We start from the raw sequence: 23862 nt of genomic DNA on the forward strand, positions 1-23862 counted from the left end.
ATTTTTGTGAGTTGCACTCACCTAGAAGGGATTTTTTAGAGTGACACTTATTTAAATTTGATTTTTAAAATAATTTCATACACCTAAATGTGATTTTTTTGAACGACAAACTTATTTAAATGTGATTTTTTTGGGCGAGAAACTGATTTAAATGTGATTTTCTTTAGGGTTTCACTTGTCTCTCTGGGATATTTTCAAGTTCCACGTATCCATAATTAATTTTTTTGCAGTTCTACCTATTTATAAATGAATGTTTTCTGAGTTGCACTCACCAAGATGGGATTTTTTAGTGTAATTATTATTTAAATTTGATTTTTTAAATAATTTCATTCCCCTAAATGTGATTTTTTTGAATGATAAACTGATTTAAATGTGATTTTTTTGAGTGAGAAACTGATTTAAATGTGATTTTTTTAGGGTTTCACTTGTCCCTCTGTGATATTTTCAAGCTCCACTTACCCATATTTAAATTTTTACCATTCTACTCACTTATAAATGAAATTTTTGTGAGTTGCACTCACCTAGATGGGATTTTTTAGAGTGACACTTATTTAAATTTGATTTTTAAAATAATTTCATACACCTAAATGTGATTTTTTGAATGACAAACTTATTTAAATGTGATTTTTTTGGGCGAGAAACTGATTTAAATGTGATTTTCTTTAGGATTTCAGTTGTCTCTCTGGGATATTTTCAAGTTCCACGTATCCATAATTAATTTTTTTGCAGTTCTACCTATTTATAAATGAATGTTTTCTGAGTTGCACTCACCAAGATGGGATTTTTTAGTGTAATTATTATTTAAATTTGATTTTTTAAATAATTTCATTCCCCTAAATGTGATTTTTTTGAGCGATAAACTGATTTAAATGTGATTTTTTTGAGTGACAAACTGATTTAAATGTGATTTTTTTAAGGATTTCACTTGTCTCTCAGGGATATTTTAGTGCTGCCCTTATCCACAATTAAATTTCCCGCAGTTTCGCTTCCCCATCCGTGGGTTTCGGGCGAGTTTCCCTCGTTTTCCATGGATTTTCCGCCTGTTTCAGGTGCCTGGAGCCCAGGATCTGGTGGATTTCTCCCCGGTCTATCGATGCCTCCACATCTACTCCGTCCTGGTGAGTGAATCCGGGATTTTCCTGCCTTGGGGAATTCCGTGGGTCTGCTCCTCCCTCCTTCATCCGGGGATGTGCATCCAGGGGTGGACGGGCTGGGGGAAAATCTCTGGAATTCTCCACGCAGGGCACGGAAACGCGGCGGGAATTTCCTCCGGCTCTCCCAAATCCGGAACTTTCCACGTGTTTATATTCCTTAGTTTTTTGATTTGCCTCCAAGAATTCCTCTGTGGAAGCAGGAATTTCGTTATTCCGTGGGAATGGAGGATTTCTGGGCTGGGATTGGTTGGATTCTGATGCTGTCTTCTCCAAGAATTCCTCTTTGGATCCAGGAATTCCATTATTCCTTGGAAATGGAGGAGTTTTGGGGAGGAACTGGTTGGATTCTGACGCTGTTTGCTCCAAGAATTCCTCTTTGCATGCAGGAATTTTGTTATTCCATAGGGATGGAGGAGTTTTGGGCTGGGATTGGTTGGATTCTGATGCTGTTTGCTCCAAGAATTCCTGTTTGGATTCATTAACTTTGTTATTCCATGGGAATGGAGATTTTTGGGCTGGGATTGGTTGGATTCTGATGCTGTTTTTCCAAGGAAAATGAATTATTCTGTGGAATGGGAGAGTTTTGGGGTGGAGTTGGTTGCATTCTGACACTGTTTGCTCCAAGATTTATTCTTATTTATTCTTTGCATGCAGTAATTCCATTATTCCTTGGAAATGGAGGAAGTTTTGGGCAGGAATTGTTTGGATTCTCTGATTCCATTATGTCGGAGAATATTTTGGATTCATTTACTTCATTCTCCCATTGAAGTAGGAGAAATCTGGGCCAGAATTGGTTGGAATCTGGGATTGTTTGCTCCAAGAATTCCTCTTTGGATGCAGTAATTCCATTATTCCTTGGAAATGGAGGAATTTTTGGGCTGGAATTGTTTGGATTCTCTGACACCATTATGTCAGAGAATATTTTGGATTCATTAACCTTATTAACTTCATTATTCCACTGAAATGGGGGAGTTTGGGGAAGGATTGGTTGGATTCTGATGCTGTTTGCTCCAAGAATTCCTCTTTGGATCCAGTAATTCCATTATTCCATGGGAATGGAGGAGTTTTGGGCTGGGATTGGTTGGATTCTGATGCTGTTTGCTCAAGGAAAATGAATTATTCTGTGGGAATGGGAGAGTTTTGGGCAGGAATTGGTTGGAATCTGACACTGTTTGCTCCAAGAATTCCTCTTTGAATCCAGCAATTCCATTATTCCTTGGAAATGGAGGAATTTAGGGGAGGAATTGTTTCCTCCAAGAATTCTTTGTATTCATTAACTTCATTATTCCATTGGAGTAGGAGAAATCTGGGCAGGAATTGGTTGGATTCTTGGATTGTTTTCTCCAAGAATTCCTGTTTGGATTCATTAACTTTGTTATTCCATGGGAATGGAGATTTTTGGGCTGGGATTAGTTGGATTCTGATGCTGTTTTTCCAAGGAAAATGAATTATTCTGTGGAATGGGAGAGTTTTGGGGTGGAGTTGGTTGCATTCTGACACTGTTTGCTCCAAGATTTATTCTTTGCATGCAGTAATTCCATTATTCCATGGAAATGGAGGAATTTTTGGGCAGGAATTGTTTGGATTCTCTGACACCATTATGTCGGAGAATATTTTGGATTCATTAACTTCATTATCCCATTGAAGTAGGAGAATTTTGGGCAGGAATTGGTTGGATTCTGACATTGTTTTCTCCAAGAATTCCTCTTTGGATCCAGGAATTCCATTATTCGTTGGGAGTGGAGGAATTTTGGGCTGGAATTGATTGGATTCTGATGCTGTTTTCCCAAGGAAAATGAATTATTCTGTGGGAATGGGAGAATTTTGAGCAGGAATTGGTTGGATTCTGACATTGTTTGCTCCAAGAATTCCTCTTTGCAAGCAGGAATTTCGTTATTCCATGGGAATGGAGGATTTCTGGGCTGGGATTGGTTGGATTCCGATGCTGTCTTCTCCAAGAATTCCTCTTTGGGTACAGGAATTCCATTATTCCTTGGAAATGGAGGAGTTTTGGGCAGGAATTGGTTGGATTCTGGGATTGTTTTCTCCAAGAATTCCTCTTTGATTGCAGGAATTTTGTTATTCCAGGGGGATGGAGGAGTTTTGGGCTGGGATTGGTTGGATTCTGATGCTGTTTTTCCAAGGAAAATGAATTATTCTGTGGAATGGGAGAGTTTTGGGGTGGAGTTGGTTGCATTCTGACACTGTTTGCTCCAAGATTTATTCTTTGGACTCAGGAATTCCATTATTCCATGGAAATGGAGGAATTTTTGGGCAGGAATTGTTTGGATTCTCTGACACCATTATGTCGGAGAAATTTTTGGATTCATTAACTTCATTATCCCATTGAAGTAGGAGAAATCTGGGCAGGAATTGGTTGGATTCTGGGATTGTTTTCTCCAAGAATTCCTCTTTGGATCCAGTAATTCCATTATTCCTTGGGAATGGAGGAATTTTGGGCAGGAATTGATTGGATTCTGATGCTGTTTTTCCAAGGAAAATGAATTATTCTGTGGGAATGGGAGAGTTTTGGGCAGGAATTGGTTGGAATCTGACACTGTTTGCTCCAAGAATTATTCTTTGGATGCAGTAATTTTATTATATGTGGGAATGGGAGAATTTTGGGAAGGAATTGGTTGGGTTCTGATGCTGTTTGCTCCAACAATACTTATTTGGATGCAGTAATTCCATTATTCCTTGGAAATGGAGGAATTTTGGGCAGGAATTGTTTGGATTCTCTGATTCCATTATGTCGGAGAATTTTTTGGATTCATTAACATCATTATTCCATTGAAGTAGGAGAAATCTGGGCAGGAATTGGCTGGATTCTGGGATTGTTTGCTCCAAGAATTCCTCTTTGCAAGCAGGAATTTCGTTATTCCATGGGAATGGAGGATTTTTGGGCTGGGATTGGTTGGATTCTGATGCTGTCTTCTCCAAGAATTCCTCTTTGGGTACAGGAATTCCATTATTCCTTGGAAATGGAGGAGTTTTGGGCAGGAACTGGTTGGATTCTGACGCTGTTTTCTCCAAGAATTCCTCTTTGCATGCAGGAATTTTGTTATTCCATGGGAATGGAGGAGTTTTGGGCTGGGATTGGTTGGATTCTGATGCTGTTTGCTCCAAGAATTCCCCTTTGGATGCAGTGATTTTGTTATTCTGTGGGAATGGGAGAGTTTTGGGCAGGAATTGGTTGGATTCTCTGATACCATTTTCTCCGAGGATTCTTTGCATCCAGTAACTTTGTTATTCTGTACAAATGGAGGAGTTTTGGGGGAGAAATTGTTTGGATTCTGATGCTGTTTCCTCCAAGAATTCCCCTTTGGATGCAGCAATTTCGTTATTCCCTGAAAGATTGGAGAGTTTGGGGCAGGAATTGGTCGGATTGCGACGCTGTTTGCTCCAAGAATTCTTCTTTGGCCACAATAATTTCACTATTCCATGGAAAAGGAGGCGTTTTTGGGCAGGAATTCCTCGGAAATGGATCATTTGCTGCAGCTTGGAGACCTCCCCTGCCCTGCCAGCTCTGTCTGACAGGAGCAGCTTTGCTGCCATCCCCAAATCCACCCCTTGCCCAGACCACTCCGAGATTCCTGAGGGAAAAATTCCCACAGATTGTGCCAGGAGTTTGTTTTTTAACTGAAAATGGTTCCTTGGAGCTGTCCCGGAGAGCTCCTGTTCCCACAGGCTGGCTCCTGGCAGTTCTGAGTACATTGGTGTTTTAAAATATTAATTTATAAGGAAGGCAGATAAGGAACCTTTGGAGCTCATCCTCCAACTTTGAATTGGGAATTTTTGGGATGCTTCCAGCAACATCCAAGCCCTGAATCTCCTGATCCAAGAATCTTGTGGAGTCTCATCCCTTTTCCTGGGCCTTGGGAGCTCACCCTCCAGATTTTAATTTTGGGGATGCACACAAGCCTTGAATTTCCTGATCCAAGGAACCTGTGGAGCCTCATCCCTTCCTAGGGACATTTGGAACTCACCCTCCAACTTTGAATTTTGAGGATGTTTCCAGCAGCATCCAAGTCCTGAATTTGCCATTCCAAGGAACTTGTGGAGTCTCGTCCCTTTCCCTGGGCCTTTGGAGCTCACTCTCCCACTCTGAATTTCAGGAATGCATCTGATCCTTGAATCTCCTGATCCCTAGAACCTGTGGAGCCTCATCCCTTTTTAGGGACATTTGGGACACATCCTCCAACTTTCCATTTTGAGGATGCTTCCAGGAGTATCCAAGCCCTCGATCTGCCATCCCAAGTCTCTTGCCTTTTTCCTGGGCCTTTGGACTCATCCTCCAACTTTTCATTTTGGGAATGCTTCCAGCAGCATCCAGGCCTTGATTTTGCCATTCCAAGGAATCTGCATCACTTTTCCAGGATCTTGGGATCTCACCCTCCAGATTTTAATTTTGGGGATGCACACAAGCCTTGAGTCTCCTGATCCACAGAACCTGTGGAGCCTCATCCCTTTCTCTGGACATTTGGAGTTCACCCTCCAACTTTGAATTTTGAAAATGTTTCCAGCAGCATCCAAGTCCTGAATTTGCCATTCCAAGAATCCTGTGGAGTCTCTTCCCTTTTCCTGGGCCTTTGGATCTCACCCTCCAATTCTGAATTTCAGGAATGCATCTGATCCTTGAATCTCCTGACCCACAGAACCTGTGGAGTCTCATCCCTTTTTAGTCACCTTTGGAACTCACCCTCCAACTCCGGCTTTCAGGGATGCTTCCAGCAGCATCCGGGCCTTGATTTTGCCATTCCAAGGAACCTGCATTCCTTTCCTGGGCCTTTGGAGCTCACCCTCCAATTCTGAATTTCAGGAATGCATCTGATCCTTGAATTTCCTGATCCAAGGAACCTGTGGAGCCTCATCTCTTTTTAGGGACCTTTGCAGTTCACCCTCCAGCTTTCCATTTTAGGGATGCTTCCAGGAGCATCCAAGCCCTGAATCTGCCATTCCAGGGAACCTGCATCCCTTTTCCAGGCTGTTGGAGCCCAGGAGCTGTCGTGGGGCTCTTCCCCTGTGGTTGGGCAACCCAAATCCCAGGCAGGAGATGAAAGGAGCGCTGTGTTGCCAGCTTTCCTCCCTTCCCAGCCTGGAGAGGGAATTGTTTCCCAGTTCCCGGCATCTCCAGAGATCCACACGGGTTTGCTGAAGGAAAAGAACTGTCAGAAGCCCCGTTCCTATAAAACATCTTTTTGTGCCCCTCATCTGTTCATAATTAGGTCATTTGGCCACGTTGCCATGAGATTTTCTTGGAATGAGGAGTTCCCCTCCCCAAAATGTGTGGCTGTGTTTATCTTGGAGGAATATCCCAGCGCTCCAGGCGGAGCTGGGAGCTGGAGCAGGAGTTTGTTCATTGGGAATTAGGAGGGAGCTGAAAGGCCTGGGGGGGGCTGAAAGTGCCACTTTATTTGGGGAAACTTTAGGGAGGAACTGGGATCATGGAGATGGGGCTGGGAATCCCATTGGAGGGGTTGCCAGGCCTCAGTTTGACACGAGGGTGTGGGTTTGATGTGGATTTGATATGGATTTAATATGGGTTTATTGTGGATTTAATTGGGATTTAATATGGATTTAATTTAGATTTATTATGCATTTGCTGGTGTGATTGTCCACAAATGTGTTCTGAGAAGGGTCAGCAGCTTCTGCTGGTGGATGGGGCAGTTTGGAACATTCCAAATTGTTGCATTCCACGGATTTCAAGGCCAAGACATGGAATTGCTTTGCTTCACATAATGGAAATGGGCTTGTCTCTGCGTTGGGGATTTTTTATTGTCTTTCTAATCAGAAAAAGGGATTGATCCTCAGAAATGTGTCGGGGGAAGCAGCAGACCTGTGGGATGGGTCTGGGTGGGATTGTCTCCTTCTGGAGGTGGGAATGGTGCCGGGGGACTGGGTGGTGGTGTCCCTGCAAGGGACAGGGGGGAACATGGGATGGGATGAGAGGGAATGGCCAGGGGAGGTTTAGGTTGGATATTGGGAAAATTCCTTCATGGAAAGGGTTTTCCAGCAGTCCCAAGGGGCACAGACGTGGCCCTTGTGATGCCTTGGGAAGGCTGAGCTAGAGCAGAGGCTGGGCAGAGCTAAAGAATAAAGCAGGGATTTATTAAAGGATCTCCTCCATGGATCCACCTTGGGCAGCACAAGAGCCCAGCCAGGGCTGCACCCAAGATGGACCAAAATGGTCCCAAAATGAACCCAAGATGGACCAAAATGGTCCCAAAATGAGCCCAAGATGGACCAAAATGGTCCCAAAATGAACCCAAGATGAACCCAAATGGTCCCAAAATGAACCCAAGATGAACCCAAATGGTCCCAAAATGAACCCAAGATGGACCAAAATGGTCCCAAAATGCACCCAAGATGGCCCAAAATGGTCCCAAAATGAACCCAAGAAGAACCAAAATGGTCCCAAAATGGTCCCAAAATGAACCCAAAATGAACCAAAATGGTCCCAAAATGCACCCAAGATGAACCCAAATGGTCCCAAAATGAACCCAAGATGCACCAAAATGGTCCCAAATGAACCCAAGATGGACCAGAATGGCCCCAAAATGCACGAGCGCTGCCGGGGTCTCTGCCTTGGCTCAGCTCTGCTCCATTTGCACCTTGCAGTTCATTGTCCCGTTCCAGCTTTAGCCCAGGCACTCCCACCCTGCTTGTTTTCCTCTCTCCAGCCCACGCTGTTTGTGCTCCTGGGCTGAGGTTTGGGTCATTTGTCCTCGTCCCCAGCTGGAGCAGGAATTGTTTTGTGTCCCTGCTCTGTGCAGAGCTCAGCATCCCCTGCTGTGAGCCCAGCCCCACACACTGAAGCAGCACAGGACCTGAAACATAGAAAAGCCAAACCTGAGGCATCACCTGGGGACACAGGACAGGGCTGGGGACGGTTGGATTCAGTCCCAGAGGATTTTTCCAACCTCAGGGATTCTGTGAGAGGTTTAAACAGGGCAGGGGTCCAGTGCCAGCAGCTCTGTCCCCACCCTGAGCTGGGACCAGCCCCTGCTCCCATTCCTGTCCCTGCTCCCGTTCCTCCTGTTTGTCCCCAGCCCAGACCCTACAAACAGGAACGAGAGCTAGCAGCGAGCAGAGATCAGAGCTCAGCTCTAGGGAAGGTGTTTTAGGGGAGCCAGGAGCAGGAGAAAAAAAAACCCTGAGCAGCAAATTGCCCTTTTGCTGACCTGAGCCTGAGTCCTGGCCTGGCTTTCTAGGCCCAGCTCGGGTGGAGCAATGTCACAGATCCTGCACAGCATCGAGGGAACGGCCCCGGCAGTGTCAGACGGAAGGATCATAATGTAATAGTTCCCCAAAACTCCCAATATTTGTCATTTACAATGGCGTTATCTCAGAGCTTGGCCTGCAGTTAAAAAGGCCCACGTTGAATAAACATTGAGATATTTATTATTTTTAGTGAAATCGACCTTCCAGTCACCTCGGTTTTATGGCTGCGCTGCTTATAAATTCCCAAAGGATTATTTGCAAACTCCTGCTCCTATCTGGCAGCCTTATCAGCGGGGCAGGAGTTCACGTATTGTACCGGGGGGTCAGCCCGCGGTCATGGGCTTCCAGAGGGGGCCAGGCACCTGTAAATCCTGCAAATCCTTCCCTCGGCAACCAAGGCGAAGGACAACATCCAACAGGCGCGGAGACTTTTCCAGGAAACGCTGAACTTTGGCAGGAAGGGCAGAGCAGGGGGAAAGAAAGTGAAGGAAGGTCAGGCGGGGGTTAATTGAGAGCTGGACCTTGGCGTGGCGGCGGCGGCGGGGCAGGACAGGCTCTCCTGGGATGTTTTATGGGATTGTTCATCCCAATTCCTTTCCTGGGGAGGAAGGGGCTGCCTGAGGGAGAGATGAGCTTGGGAAGGGTTTGGATTTCTGTAGATATCAAACAAAAGATCCCAACTTCTTTAGGGTGCCTCCATCCCAAACCAGCCTGGGAATTTATGAATGATTTAAGGAGGGGAGCCAAGTCCAAAGATGGGAATTTTAGGATCAGTTGGTTGAGGCCTGGCCTGGTTTGAGCTGACCCTGAGCCCTAAGCCCAGCCCAGGTTCTGTTCAGCCATTTCAGGCTCTCCTGGGGTGTTTTATGGGATTGTTCATCCCAATTCCTTTCCTGGGGAGGAAGGAGCTGCCCGAGGGAGAGATGAGCTTGGGAAGGGTCTGGATCCCTGCAGATACCAAAGAAAATATCCCAACTTCTTTAGGGTGCCTCCATCCCAAACCAGTGAAAGGTTTAGGAGGGGCACTGGCAGCAAATCCAGGGATTTTAGGATCAGTTGGTTGAGGCCTGGCCTGGTTTGAGCTGCTCCTGAACCCTAAGCCCAGCCCAGGTTCCGTTCAGCCATTTCAGGCTCTCCTGGGGTGTTTTATGGGATTGTTCATCCCAATTCCTTTCCTGGGGAGGAAGGAGCTGCCTGAGGGAAAAGGGGGCATGGGGAGAGTTTGGATCTGTGCAGGTCTGGGATAAAACATCCCAACATCTTTAGGCTGCCTCCATCCCAAACCAGGGGGAGGGATGAGGAGGCACTGGCAGCAAATCCAGGGATTTCAGGATCAGCTGGGCAAGGCCTGGCCTGGTTTGAGCTGACCCTGAGCCCTAAGCCCAGCCCAGGCCGAGCTCAGCAGCCTGGCCTATCTCAGGCCTGGGCTGGTGGCACCAGCTCCATCCCCATCCCCTCCTGGCAGAGGAGCTGTGGAAAATGGCAATATTGTGACCCAAAGGACAATTAATGGCAATATTGTGATCTAAAGGACAATAAATGGCAATATTGTGACCCAAAGGACAATTAATGGCAATATTGTGACCCAAAGGACTATTAATGGCAATATTGTGATCTAAAGAAGAATAAATGGCAATATTGTGACCCAAAGGACAATTAATGGCAATATTGTGATCTAAAGGACAATAAATGGCAATATTGTGATCTAAAGAGCAGCCCCAGAACATGATTTCACCATCCATGGGGTCGATCTTTTAAGTTGCCTCTGACCAAAGTCTGTGTAGTGCTGGGGCTGCTTTGATCAATATCCAAAATAAAGGAGGCGAGGTGAGGCCTGGGCCAGCTGGTTTATCTGCAGGAGCATCTCAGCAGCTGCTGGGTGCCTTGGGTTTCCAGGCCAAGACATGGGATGGCTTCGCTTTACACAACAGAGAATGAAAAGCAGTTTTGTGTTTCATGTTTCCCCTAAGCTGCAGCGAGGCAGAAAGCAAAGAGTGAACCCAAAGCAGAAAGGAATGAAATAAAAAAAAAAAAGCCAAAAAAAAAAAAAAACAACTCAGGGCAGAGTGGGCTGCACTGAAGGTGCTCCCAAAAAGTTGTCAGGAGGCAGCTGAGGGTGATTTAAGTCCCTCAAACTCTTCCCTGAGCGGGGCTGGTGCCTGTTAGTGCTCATTTAGGCTCTGCCTCGGCGGGGTGGGTTTTTTTAGCTCGGTGCTAATTGCTTCCCAATTACTTTGAGGTTCTTCACATGTTCCTGAAGACACTGGGATTGACACTCCCAGCTCTTTGATCCCAGCTACAAAGGGGTCATTTTAGGGGAAAGAACAAGTGTCCAAAAACAGAGGCAACAAGGCAGAAAGAAAAAGGGAGCGGATTCTGAGGTAAAAGCAGCCTGAAAAACTGGGGCCGCTGAAGGATTTCTGGAGAATCCAGAGCTGGATAATTTAGATAAATGGGAGCTGACAGGGATTTACTATAAATTTCTCCTATCTCAGCACTGACATTTTTATCTGCGCTGCCTCTCCCCCAACCCTCGAGCTGCTTTGATGCACAAAATGCATTAAAAAGGTAAAAAAAAAAAAAAAAAGTACAGTTAATAACAACCCCCCTGTTTTACTGCAGACAATCCACGTAGGAATATCTTGTCAGGGTGGATAGTCTGTATCCTTTAGGAACCGCTCTCCTCGGGAATTTTAGGGCAGGACAAGTTTGGTATCTCTTAGTGCCCAGCCTTGGGAGGAGAAACAAGGTTTTCTTTGGGGATTATCGCTGGAGTCACAAGGTTTTGCTGCAGGAGCTGCTCAGGGCTCCCTGGGCTCAAGGTGAACCTGTGGAATTCCCACCTGGGATGGCCACATGGAGCAGAGTCCACTGGAATGGGGGGATCCTGTGGATCCTGGTTCTCCTGGCAGCCCTGCACTGAAATCCCTGTAATTCCTCTCACAGGTGTGCTGCTGCTGCCTGCCCGAATCCTCCTTTCCCCGCTTTTTTGGGATGGGCTTGGGCAGGGGGGCTCCCACTCCCTCCCCACCCTCTCGGGGGCTCAGCATCCCCACCAAAAATATTTGTGCTTTGCAGAGGGGGCAAAACCATTGAAGTTCTCCTTTCAAGGCACGAGGGAGGCTCTTTGGGAACCGCAGCTCCAACAAGGAGAGCCACCCAGCCCTGCCTTTCGGATGAAACCAAACCTTTTTTCTCTTTGTAGCACCACTTGTTCCTTTTATTCCACGGTGCAAGACAAACCCCACCGTGGAAACTCTGTGGTTCTTCTGTTTCAGAGCTGGGCCTTGCCGAGTTTTCCTTGGGAACTCGAAAACTTTATTTTATTTTATTTTTTGAAAGGAGCGGAGTGGGGAAAAAAAAAAATCAATCCTTCTCTGGTGACTCCTTGTTCATCTCAGGCACTTTGCAGCCTGTCCCGTGGCCGTGTCCTGGCATTTCTCAGCGTCTGCTGCCTGGGCTGGTGCCTGGTGCGGGGAGATAGCTGTAAACAGAGCTCTGAGATCATAGGGGAAGGCTGGGGGAGCCACTTTGTGCACGGCATTGATAAGGCCACAGGAAAAGCCATTAGAGCGGGCCGGTGTCAGTGACCTGTGATAACCACCCTGTCCTACGTGCTAATGGAGCCTGGCCCTGGTGGCAGCAGGGTGAACTTTGGGAATTGTCACAGCGCTCCTTTAACCCCCTGACCTCCTTTTTTTTTTTTTTTTTTCTCCTGGGCTTGGCTGCCATCAAAGCGCAGAAATCGCTGCGGGTCCGGGGCCCGATAGGATCACAGGGCTCCAAATATTCCCCTTGGAAAACAGACGTGGAAAGGGAGGGAAAAACTAAAATAAAAAACCACCCCGAGCCAGGGAGGGCTTCCTGCAATAGCCTGGATGCAGATTCCGTGTCAGCTGAGGGGAGGGGGAGCAGCAGAGCTTTCCCAGGGCTGGGAATGTCCTGGGGGTCTGGATTTAGGGCTGGGTCATCCCCTCGATCCCATCCCGCTCTCAGTGGCCAGCTCTGATTGCCCCAACGGGGGGAAATCCATGGAATCATGGGATTAATGGAATTTCATGTTTGGGGGTTTGTGGGATCATTCCCTGGGGAGGGATCTGGGGGGGGTTCTGGTCTGACCTCCTGGAATGAGGGATAGGTGGGATTTTGGGAAGGAATTGCTGGCTGGGAGGGTGGGAAGAGGCTGGGCTGGGATTCCCAGAGCAGCTGGGGCTGCCCCTGGATCCCTGGCAGTGCCCAAGGCCAGGCTGGACACTGGGGCTGGATCCACCTGGGATTTTGGGACATGTCCCTGCCCATGGATGGGGCTGGATGAGCTCTCAGGTCCCTTCCCACCCAAACCATTCCATGATACCTCGGAAGCAGCTCTGAGATCAGCCCAGGCTGTTCAGGGCTTTATCCCAGCTTGTGCTGAAAACCCCCAAGGCTCCAGAACCTCTCTGAGAACTTGTCCTGCCCTGCCCTTGTCCCCTGTGCTGGCACTGCCGGGACACCGCCAGCGCTGGGGCAGCTCCGGAGAGCCCTGCAGGGGCTGGAGCGTGGCCAGGGCAGGAACAGAGCTGGGAAGGGATGGAGAGCTCCCGAGGGAGCTGGGAAGGGATGGAGAGCTCCCGAGGGAGCTGGGAAGGGATGGAGAGCTCCCGAGGGAGCTGGGAAGGGATGGAGAGCTCCTGAGGGAGCTGGGAAGGGGCTGCAGAGTTCCCGAGGGAGCTGGGAAGGGATGGAGAGCTCCCGAGGGAGCTGGGAAGGGGCTCAGCCTGGAGCAAAGGAGGCTCAGGGGGCCCTTGTGGCTCTGCACAGCTCCTGCCAGGAGGGGACAGCCGGGGGGGTCGGGCTCTGCTCCAGGGAACAGGGACAGGAGCAGAGGGAACGGCCTCAGGGGAGCCTCAGGGTGGGCACTGGGGACATTCCTCATGGAAAGGCCTTGGAAGTGCCCAGGGAGGTGTGGAGTCCCCATCCCTGTGGGGATTTCAGAGCCCTGTGGATGTGGCACGTGGGGACGTGGGGCGGTGGTGGCCCTGGCAGTGCTGGGGAGTATTCCCACCCAATGATCTTAGAGACCTTTTCCACTCCTTTCCAATCATTCCACGATCCTGTGACTTCTCCCCTGGGTTGGAGTCACTGAGGAGCTCCTGGCAGTTGCTCTGTGGCTCCTCCAGGTCTCTGCCACCAGAGTGGAGCTGGACGTGTCCCAGGACAGAGCCTGCCATGGTCCCCACTTGTCACCAGCTCCATTTGGGGTGACTCCCTGAACTCCTTGATCCCGACCCTCTGGAACTGACCACCCCACTAATTATTTACTTTTCCAGCTGTGCTTTATCCACGCAGGGACATCCACGTTTAGGTTCAGGAATATTGTGGAAAATCACATTAAATCCTGGCTAAGGTCGGGCATTCTGCTTCCCCAGGATGCCCAAATCCTGCGGTGCCAGCACATCACTGGCATAACTCCTGCTTAAATATGTCCTGGCTCTTCCCATTCCCCTTCTCCTCCATTCTCCTGGAATTCTGTCCCAGCAGGACTCAGCTCAGGGGCTGAGAGTCCTGGGATTCCTCCCATCATTTTTTCAGCCTTTACTGCAAATTCCCCACTCATTTCCAAGGTCTTTTTGGAGGAATTTTAGCCACTCTGGAGCTTCTGGCTGCAGGGAGCTCCGAGGCCACGGGGATTTTGTTGGGAATTTTGTTCACCTTGTTCAGGGTCCAGTGAGCCACCCTGAATTCCAGCTCCTCACACTGTGCAGGCGTGGGAAGGCTCTTCCCAGGATTTGCTGTTTCCGGGCTTTGGGGCTCAGGAGGGTCCCAGGAATGTTTGGAAAACGCCTCAGCTGCCCCAGAGGACTCTGTGGTGGTGTCCAGAAGGGAGATATCTCAAAAATAACAAGTGATAGGGGCGGAAGTGAAGTGATCTGGAAGGAATTTCCCTGGAGAACGTTGGTGTTCTAAGGTAAAAGTCGGTTTAGCACAAAGGGAAATGGTGAATTCCCACTCTTTTCTCATCCTCTGCTTGTGGATTCACACCATAATGGAACGGTTTGGGTTGGAAAGGACCTTAAATCCATCTAATCCCAATGGCAGGGCACCCAACTCAGACTGGAACAGCTTGTGGAAAACTTGGTCCGAGTCTAAATTTGCTGAATTTGAAGTAAAATCAGGAATCTCTGAGCCTTTTCCATGTAAATTTTGAGGATCTCCAAGGCTGGAGCCTGCCCAGCCTCTCTGCTCCAACATCTGCCCACCCTCTGGGGAGTTTTTTCCCCAATTTCATTATTTTCAATTCCTCCTTTTGTATTTTGCCCCTTGCCTGTGTTTTGCCGAGCGTTTCCAAGAGGATCCTGGATCCATCTATTCTGGAATCCAGGACTGGATGTGCTTCCTCAGCCTTCTCCCTCCTCTCCTTGCCCAGCTGTCCCAGTCCCTCTGGGCTGGTGCTGATATTCCACATTTAGGGCTTATTTTGGCTCCTAAAAATCAACCAAAGTCTCTCTCTGTGCCACTTCTTGGGGATATTTAAAGACCCAAATCCTGCCCTGGGTGAGTGGTTCCAGTTTTTCCTGATTATCCCTAAAATCTGAGGTGAGGCGTTGGCTCCAGCAGTGGGAATCATGGAAAAATGCCAGGAATGGGCCACGGATGGAAGGCAGGCTGGGGGGGTTCTGTCCCTCTGGGTGGGAAAGGAGGATGTGTCAGACAGGAGCTCTCAGATTGCAAGGAGAGCCTTCGGATCATAAAACCATGGAATTGCTGAGGGTGGAAAAGCCCTCTGAGGTCACCCAGTCCAGCCCTGCCAGGCTGTCCCATGTCCCCAGGGCTTTGAAATCCCCTCAGGGATGGGGACTCCAACCCTGCCAGGGCTGCACAGCCCTTTCTTTCCACGAGGAATTTCCCCAAATCTCCAACCTGAACCTCCTCTGGCCCAGCTTGAGGCCGTTTCCATTCTCCTGTTGCTCCCTGGAAGCAGATCCTCAACCTCCCCGGCTGTCCCCTCCTGCCAGGGACCTGTGCAGAGCCACAAGGTCCCCCCTGAACATCTTTTCTCCAGGCTGAGCGCTCCTGGGCTCAGCTCAGCTGAACCTCCATCCGTAAACAAACCCCAGGGAATTCTCCTGTGCAGCCCAGAAACTCCAGACTTTATTTATTTTTCGGGAGGGGGTCTGCGGGGGGCTCTGGAGCTGTAAATCCTCACCGCCCCCGTTCCATCCCTCTCCAGCAGGGCTCAGAGCCCAGCTGCAGCCGCTGTTTTCCTGCTCTTTATGTTTCTCATCCTAAAGCCCTATAAGCACCGGGAGCTGGGAAATGATTCCCATCCTGTTTGCAATAAATCCCTGGTTTTATGAAGGGTCCCGAAGCCGGCTGGACACGAATCCTCCACGTGTTTACAAATATTTGTGCAGGAAAAAAAGGGCGAGCAACGTCCAGGACGGGCTTCTGACGCATATTCCCCCCTGTTTCAGTCCTTTGTTCAGGAAAACCTGGAAGCCAGGCTGGAGCTGCACAATGAACAAACGCTGCCGTCGCATTCCGGGAGCGGCCGGAGCAGCGGGAACGGGAGAAACTCCCACAAAAAAAAAAAAGGGGTTTCGGGGTCGTGTTGTGTGGAAAGGGATGGGAAAGCTCCGAAATCGCTGTACACAAAAGCTGGGGGATGTTCCCGAGGGCGGCGCTGCCCTCGGAGAGGGTTTTCCGTGGATCCTTTGGAATCCTCGGGGTTTGGCTGTGGAGAAAAGCAGCTCTTTTATGGTTTGAAGGTGGGAGCTGGAGGTCTGGGGGACTTCTGATCTTCGGGTTTCACCTTTTTGTGGGGGCTGAATCATCTCCTCGCAGCCTCGGCGCGGCCCAGGGGGCTGTGTGGGGAGCAGGGATTTGGCTCTTCCCTTAAATCCCTTCTCCTGACTCCGTCTTGCCCCGGCCGTGGTTGTGGTGGGGGATTGAAACCCCACAGAATCCTTCAGGATACGAACTTGTTGGGAAAACCAGAGGCTTGAAAAGCTGCTCCTGTTGCATCTTGTCATGGTTTCAGGTATTAACCGAAGGACAAGGGTGGATCTGTGTAAAAACTCTTTATTGGGATGCTCCAGGACGTGTTTTCCACAGGTGTTGGGTGGGAAGGTTCACCCTACTTTTGTTCCTAGACCCTGGAAGCGCCCACAGCCAGGTTAGACAGGGCTCGGAGAAACTTTGGGGAATGTGAAGGTGTCCCTGCCCGTGGCAGGGGGTGGAACTGGGTGGTCTTCAAGGTTCCTTCCGGCCCGAGCCATTCCGTGGTCCCTGGAGCACATCCAGAAGCTCCATCCTCACAGCATCACGGAAAAAGGTTGGAGGGAAGCTCTGGAGATCACTGTCCAGCTCCCCATGGAGCTACAGGGGGTTCTCAGGCCCGTGTCCCGTTGGGATGGAGCTCCACAGCTTCTCTGGGCAGCCTGTCCCCGTGGTGGAGCGTCCTCCTGGGGAGAAGGGCTTTTCCTGGCAGTTCCCGTGGGAATTCCTGTGTTTCAGCTTGTCCTGAGCAGGGCCTGGCTCTGCCTTCTCAGCTCCCCCTTTGGTGCCTGTCCATGGCGAGGAGGTCCCTCGGAGTGGCGGAGGTGTCCAAGGAGAGGCTGGACGTGGCCCTGGGGGCCGTGCTGGAGTCGGTCCAGTCGGACTCCATGACCTTTTCCACCCTAACTATTCCCATGTTCCTGGAAGTCCCAGAATCCATCCAGCTCTTCCTGCAGCTCGGCCGCCACCTCTCCTCTGCTCGTGAAGATGCTGTCCAGCCACTCCAGGGTCCGCTGGTACCTGGAGATGCCCCCCAGCTGCCTCAGCCCGGCCTCGGTCAGCCGGGCCACCCTGACCCTGCTCCGGCCCGGCTCCGCGCTGTCCCCAGGGTCCCCTGCCCGGCCCTGCGCGGCCGTGGCCGTCCCCGGGCCGTCCTGGGCGCTGGGGACGCGCGGGCGGTGGCCGCTGGCGGGGACCCTGCTCCGGCCAGGGGCGGCCAGGGGAGCTGCCAGCGCAGGGGGCAGGGGCCGGTGCCCGGGGCCGGGGTCACGGGTGGGCCGGGCAGGCGCTGTCACCTCCTGGGCCACGGCTGCCTGCAGGGGACAGAGGGAGAGTGAGGGTGGCCCTGGCTGCTGTCGCGGCTCCCGGCCTGGGGAAGGTGTTTGGTGCCATCTCCGGGGGTCTCCCGAGGGCTCCGTGGTGGCTCCCAGTGTCCCCTGGGCTCTCTGGGCGGGGTGGCCCTGGCAGCCTCATCCCACGGGGCGACTGGCCCTGGCTGCCCTGCGTCCCACTGTCCCTGTGTGCCACCTTCAGCTGCCAGCCCAGCTGTCCCAGCTGTGCTTTGTTCCCTGTGTCACACCTCTGCCTGTCTCTGTCCTGTGGTTTGTGTCCTGTGTCCCACCTGTGGTTGTTTCCCTGTGTCCCACCTGTACCTCTGCCTCACCTTTACCTGCCTGTGTCCCACCTGCCATTCCCTGTGTCCCACCTGCCATTACCCGTGTCCCATCTCTGCTTGTTCCCTGTGTCCCACCTGCAGTTCCCGTGTCCCACCTGTGGCTCCCTGTGTCCTACTTATGTTTTGTTCCCTGTGTCCCACCTGTACCTGTGTCTCACCTTTACCTGCCAGTGTCCCACCTGCCATTCCCTGTGTCCCATCTCTGCTTGTTCCCTGTGTCCCACCTGTACCTGTGTCCCACCTGTGGTGGTTTCCTTGTGTCCCATCTCTGGCTGCCCATGCCCCCCTTGTGATTCCCCATGTCCCACCTGCAGTTCCCTATATCCCACCTGTGGCTCTCTGTGTCCCACCTGAAATTCCCTGTGTCCCCACCTGATATTCCCTGTGTCCCATCTCTGGTTTTTCCTGTGTCTCACCTGTGGTTTGTTCCCTGTGTCCCACCTGTGGTTGCATTCCCGTGTCCCACCCGTTATTCCCTGTGTCCCAACCATGATTCCTCCATGTCCCACCTGTTATTCCCTGTGTCCCACCCGTTATTCCCCATGTCACTCCTGTCATTCCCTGTGTCCCACCTGCGGGCAGGAGGAGCTGTAGGTAGCAGTCCTTGGCCCATCCCATTATCCCATCCCATTATCCCATCCCATTATCCCATGCCTCCCTGTGTCCCCTGCTGTCCCCTCCCTCACCTGGCCCCTTCTCTGGGGGTTCGCCTGCCCCTTCCTGGGCTGGGATTTGGGATTTGCCTTCTCTGCCATCTCGGTGATCCTGAGCCTCAGAGGGGCTGGGGGATCCTCTGGGGGATCCTGGGAAGTGCGGCCTCCCGAGGGAGGGGCGTTCCTGGCAGTGTCCCCAGGTCACAAAGGGCTCGGGGCACGACGCAGCCCCGTGTCACAAAGGGACACCCCGACAACCAGGGATTGACTGGGTCCGTCTGGAACTGGTTGCAATGGGATGAAAATGGTTGGAACTCATTGGAATTGATTTGATCTGGTTGGAATTGGTTGGAAATGGTTGGAACTCGCTCAGGGGCAGCCCCAGCTGCTCTGGGCAGCCTGAGCCAGGGCCTGCCCACCCTCCCAGCCAGGAATTCCTTGCCCAGATCCCAGCCCAATCTCCCCTTTCCCAGTGGCAGCCATTCCCTGCCTCCTGTCCCTCTGTCCCTTGTCCCCAGTCCCTCTCCAGCTCTCCTGGAGCCCCTGCAGGGACTCTGAGCATTCCCTGGATTTTTCCCTTCTCCAGGGGAGCATTCCCAGCTCTCCAGCCTGGCTCCAGAGCAGAGGGGCTCCAGCCCTGCAGCAGCTCCGGGGCCTCCTCTGGGCTCTCTCCAGCAGCTCCACGTGCTCCTGCTGCTGGCCCCAGGGCTGGGGCAGCTCTGCACGTGGGCTCTCACCTGAGGGGCACAGGGACACCATTCCCACCTTTCCTCTGGCATCACCCAGGGCTGAGCAGGGGGTTCCGGGCTGGGCCATTCCAGCCTCATCCACAGCATCCCAGATCCCTCTCCCAGCACTGTTCTCCATCACTTCCTTCCCCATCCAGCCTGGGTTTGTGCTGGGATTGCCCTGACCCTGGTGCCAGTGGGTTTTCTGACCTTCCTGAGGTCCCCACTGTCCCACCTCTCCGGTCTGCCCGGGTCCCTCTGGATGCCCCATCCCTTCCCGAGTCCTCTCCTTCCGTGGCCATTTCCCTCCAACATCCACGGTGTGCTTTCCACTCCTCAGAGTATGACAGCATCTCTTTATCTGGAATTTTCTGTTCGGATCAGTTTTTAGGGATTATTGCCTCAAAAAGGGGCACAGCCCGAGTTGGAGAAGGGCTGCTGGGACACGGCTTCTGTCCCAGCACAGAGGGTGCAGCTCAGGCTGGGTGTGCTCAGAACAGGAGGTTTATTTACGAGTTTGTCCTGTTTTTATTTCTCCCTGCTCCCTGAGCGTTCCCTCGTGTTCTGACGGGGAGAACACAATAATAAAGATGCAAATGTGATTTTTCCAACCCAAACATTTCACGGCGGAGCTGTGGGAGCGAGCTGAGGCTCCTGGCTGGGACGGGGATCCGGAGAGAGGGAAAACAAAAAAGGGCTTTGACCTCACATCATCCCACGGAAACTTCCCCATTTTTGGATCTTTTCGGCTCTCAGGGAGCCTGAACCCCACAGCACTGTGGAAAAAGGGAGGGATTTGCTGCAGCTTGTGTCCTCTCCCCTGCATTTTCCTTCCTCCTCCCTCTGGACCTGCCCTTCACCCTCCTCAAGGACTCATCCTGCTTTTCCCCTGATTGGAGGTTATTTTTTTTTGCCCCTCGTGGATGGGAGCCCTGACCAGAGCTGATAACTCTGGGGTTGGATCCCACCTTGCCAGGCTCCTGAGCGATTCCCAGCGCTCCCTTCCCTCCTTCCCGGAGCCCGCACATGGAGCTTTCCCCACCAGCAGTGTCCTCCAGGGCTTCTCCTCACGGTGGCCTCACGTGGAAGACCCTGTGGGGCTCGTCCTGAATCTGTTTGTTTCCCTGGCAGCTCGTTCCTGATAAAGTTTTAATGGAGTTTAAATTTATCATGAAACAGGCGCAGGGTCGGCATCCGGCTCCGCTCGTTTTTGTACCGGGAAGTGTCGGGGTGGGATTTTCCTTGGAGGAGAAAGGCACATCCAGGTGTGTTCAGCCTTGCAGGGCACCTGGGATGGCAGGAGACCCAAACCCCTGAAAATGTTGGGTGCTGCTGCTGGGGATAACGAGGAAATCTCCGTCCACATCATCCCTTTGTGACTTCTCCCAAGCCTGGCTCCGGCAGGGGAGGGAGAGGCCGGAGTGGGAACGGCTCCGCGGAGTTTTCCAGATGAAAAACACAGGCTACTTGTTCAGCCTTGGAGTTTAGGTCAGCTGGAGTTATGGGAAACAGATGATGGCCGGTGCCGGGCCGGGCTCTGACAGATCCCCCATTGTTGAGCGCCGGGATCCTCCGGAGCGGTGCCGGGCGCAGGGCTCGGCCGGGCACAGCTTCCCCCCGGGGCTGCAGCAGGGGCTGGAGCTCCAGATCCAAGGATTTGGGTCCCCTGGAGGGATTGAACTGAGGGAAAGGTTGGGTGGGGAGGTTTCTGCCCTAGGGATTCAATCTGGGCTCCTGGGAATGCTTGGGGGGGAATTTCTCTGGGAACAGCTGGGATCTTGTGTGGTGAAGGTGTTTCTGAGGGGTGCTGGAGTCATGGAATGGGTTGGGTGGGAAGGGCCTTAAATCCCATCCCCATCCATGGGCAGGGACACCTCCCACTGCCCCAGGTGGATCCAAGCCCCACTGTCCAGCCTGGCCTTGGGCACTGCCAGGGATCCAGGGGCAGCCCCAGCTGCTCTGGGAATTCCAGCCCAGCCCCTGCCCACCCTCCCAGCCAGCAATTCCTTGCCAAGATCCCAGCCCAATCTCCCCTTTCCCAGTGGCAGCCATTCCCTGGCTCCTGTCCCTCTGTCCCTTGTCCCCAGTCCCTCTGCAGCTCTCCTGGAGCCCCTGCAGGTACAGGAGGCTGCTATCAACCTTTTTAGGATCTTCTGAAATCATTCCTCCTTTCCTTGGGAATCTCTTGCCTCTGGAATGCAGGGGCCTGATCCTTTGAAAGCAGATCCAGGACCTCCAGGATCCCGAGGCAGAGCATTTTCTGGGAAGGAACAAGGAGAGAAGCTCTCCAAGGAAATGCAGAACTCCTGGACACAGCAGCACCCTGCTGGTGGAGCACATGGAAATGTTCCTCGTCCTTAGGGCACAAGGAACACCCTGGAACAGGAGACTCTGCTGGCCAGAGCCCACCAGCATCAAATTCCAGCCTCTTCTGGAATCATGGAATTGCTAAAGTTGGAAAAAACCTTCTGAGATCATCGGGTCCAACCATTCCCAGCACTGCTATCCTTGGTTTTTTCCAGAGGTTAAATTCTTAGCAGGGAAAGCAACTTAGAAGGGACAACTGCTGTCCCTTCTCTCTTTGCAGAGCTCCCTGGAATCTGCGGGGCTCTGGAAAAAAAGGGAAATGGGAAAAGATCTTGGAACCAGGAAAATGGGAAATGGGAGAAGGTCTTGGAATCAGGAAAAAGGGAAATGGGAGAAGGTCTTGGAACCAGGAAAAAGGGAAATGGGAGAAGGTCTTGGAACCAGGTCTTCTGGGTGTGATGTTACCTTATAAGTTCCATGGAAGGTAGGAGTGGATGGGAGCATCCCTGTGTTTCAGGCACGGAGATCCTGATCCCGATGTTCTCTCTGTCTTCATCCATGGAGCTCCTGCTGGGCTGCAGCATGGAGCGTCCATTCTCCATCCCACCCTCCCCCTCTGCCAGTGCTTGGGAAGGGATCAGCCTCCGGATGGGTGGAATTCCTTCCAGAGCTGCTTTTCGGGGTCTGCCAGGGCCCCTCAATTTTGGGCTGGCCCCAAAATTGACTTTTTGATGGCTCAGGGAGACCTGAGGCCCAGGCAGGGCCGAGCCGCCGACCCCTCCGTGTCCTGCACTTTTCAGTTTTCCATGGGCTCCCTCTGGCTTTGAAGATCAGAGCACCTGGGCTGGAGTTTTTTGGGGTTACCCAGGGTGTGGGGGAGCCCCAGATTTGGGGCTGGTTTGCAGCTTTTTGTGGCTCTAACTCCCCTGAAGCCCAGGGAGTCACTGACTCCAGCCCTGTCGCACTAACGGGATTTTTGCGAGGAGAAAATGGAATCCAGAGTGTTGCTTTCATCACCATGGAGTCATGGAATGGTTTGGGATGGAAGGGGCCTTAAACCCATCCAGTTCCATGGGCAGGGACATCTCCCACTGTCCCAGGTGGATCCAGCCTGGCCTTGGGCACTGCCAGGGATCCAGGGATTCTCTGGGAATTCCAGCCCAGCCCCTGCCCACCCTCCCAGCCAGCAATTCCTTGCCAAGATCCCAGCCCAATCTCCCCTTTCCCAGTGGCAGCCATTCCCTGGCTCCTGTCCCTCTGTCCCTTGTCCCCAGTCCCTCTGCAGCTCTCCTGGAGCCCCTGCAGGCCCTGCCAGGGGCTCTGAGCTCTGCCTGGAGCCTTCCCTTCTCCAGGGGAGCATTCCCAGCTCTCCAGCCTGGCTCCAGAGCAGAGGGGCTCCAGCCCTGCAGCAGCTCCGGGGCCTCCTCTGGGCTCTCTCCAGCAGCTCCCCGTGCTCCTGCTGCTGGCCCCAGGGCTGGGGCAGCTCTGCACGTGGGCTCTCACCTGAGGGGCACAGGGACACCATTCCCACCTTTCCTCTGCCATCACCCAGGGCTGGTTGGATCCATTCCCGCGGTTTTCCAGGACTCCCAGCCTGTTCTGCCCCTGTTCTCCCTGAGTTGTTGACAGTTCTTGTGGACACCAGAAGTTTACACGGCCCAGGGACCTTTGGATAAACCTGTGGAACAAAATCCATCCAAGGCTATTCCAACCCATCCTGTGGCTCGGGGTGTCCTCACTCCAGGATCTGCTGAGAACAATGCTGGAAAAGCTGGAATTCCCTGTCCAGGCCATTGTTGTGTTATTTTTCAGCGGCACCTGGGCTGGTGCTGGCTCTGCTGGGTGTTCCTGCTGGGACAATTGGGAATTTATGGATTTGTGCTGCAGGCAGGGCTGGGGGTGGCTCCTGTCACCCTCTGCTCTGCCTCAGAGGCCTCCTGGCTCTGTCTGGTGGAGAAATTCCATTTTCTGCTCTTGATTTTCAGTGAAATGAGGTTCAAACAGTTGTTTGCAGAGCAGGGGTTGCTGCTCGTTGCATCCTGGGAATGCCTTTTTCCCCGTTTTATCCAGGTGGGTGAATGGGACTGAGCTGGAAGCACTGGTGGCATTTGGGAAAAGTTTCTATCCCAAAGTGAGGAATTTAAAGGCGCTCGATTCCCAGTTCCATGCCTTTCCCCTGCAGTAGCAAGGAATAGAAATCCCTATTTATTCCTTTCTAATATTTATTTTCAAGAGTGGAGCAACTCTTGATTCCATCCTTGGAGGTTGATGGGAGGAGTCAGAGCCCTGCTTGGACCCTGGGATCAGAGCTGGCTCCAGACGTGTCTGCTCTGGAATTTGGAGACAGGAGCTCCCTGACTCTTCCA

At 51.8% G+C, this 23862-nt stretch overlaps 1 protein-coding gene across 4 annotated transcripts in view; it reads left to right on the plus strand.

Moving 5' to 3' along the window:
- EXOC6B (exocyst complex component 6B) overlaps window positions 1–23862 on the plus strand; it is a 376533-nt gene that overhangs the window by 215539 nt on the left and 137132 nt on the right. For all 4 annotated transcript variants that reach the window (XM_038134227.1, XM_038134228.1, XM_038134230.1 and 1 more), the window contains one exon: window positions 1050–1118. In XM_038134227.1, the coding sequence (XP_037990155.1) occupies window positions 1050–1118 (69 nt within the window). The remainder of the gene's footprint in view (window positions 1–1049; window positions 1119–23862) is intronic.

Source organism: Motacilla alba, chromosome 4, assembly GCF_015832195.1.
Source record: "Motacilla alba alba isolate MOTALB_02 chromosome 4, Motacilla_alba_V1.0_pri, whole genome shotgun sequence".
NCBI classification, from domain to species: domain Eukaryota; kingdom Metazoa; phylum Chordata; class Aves; order Passeriformes; family Motacillidae; genus Motacilla; species Motacilla alba.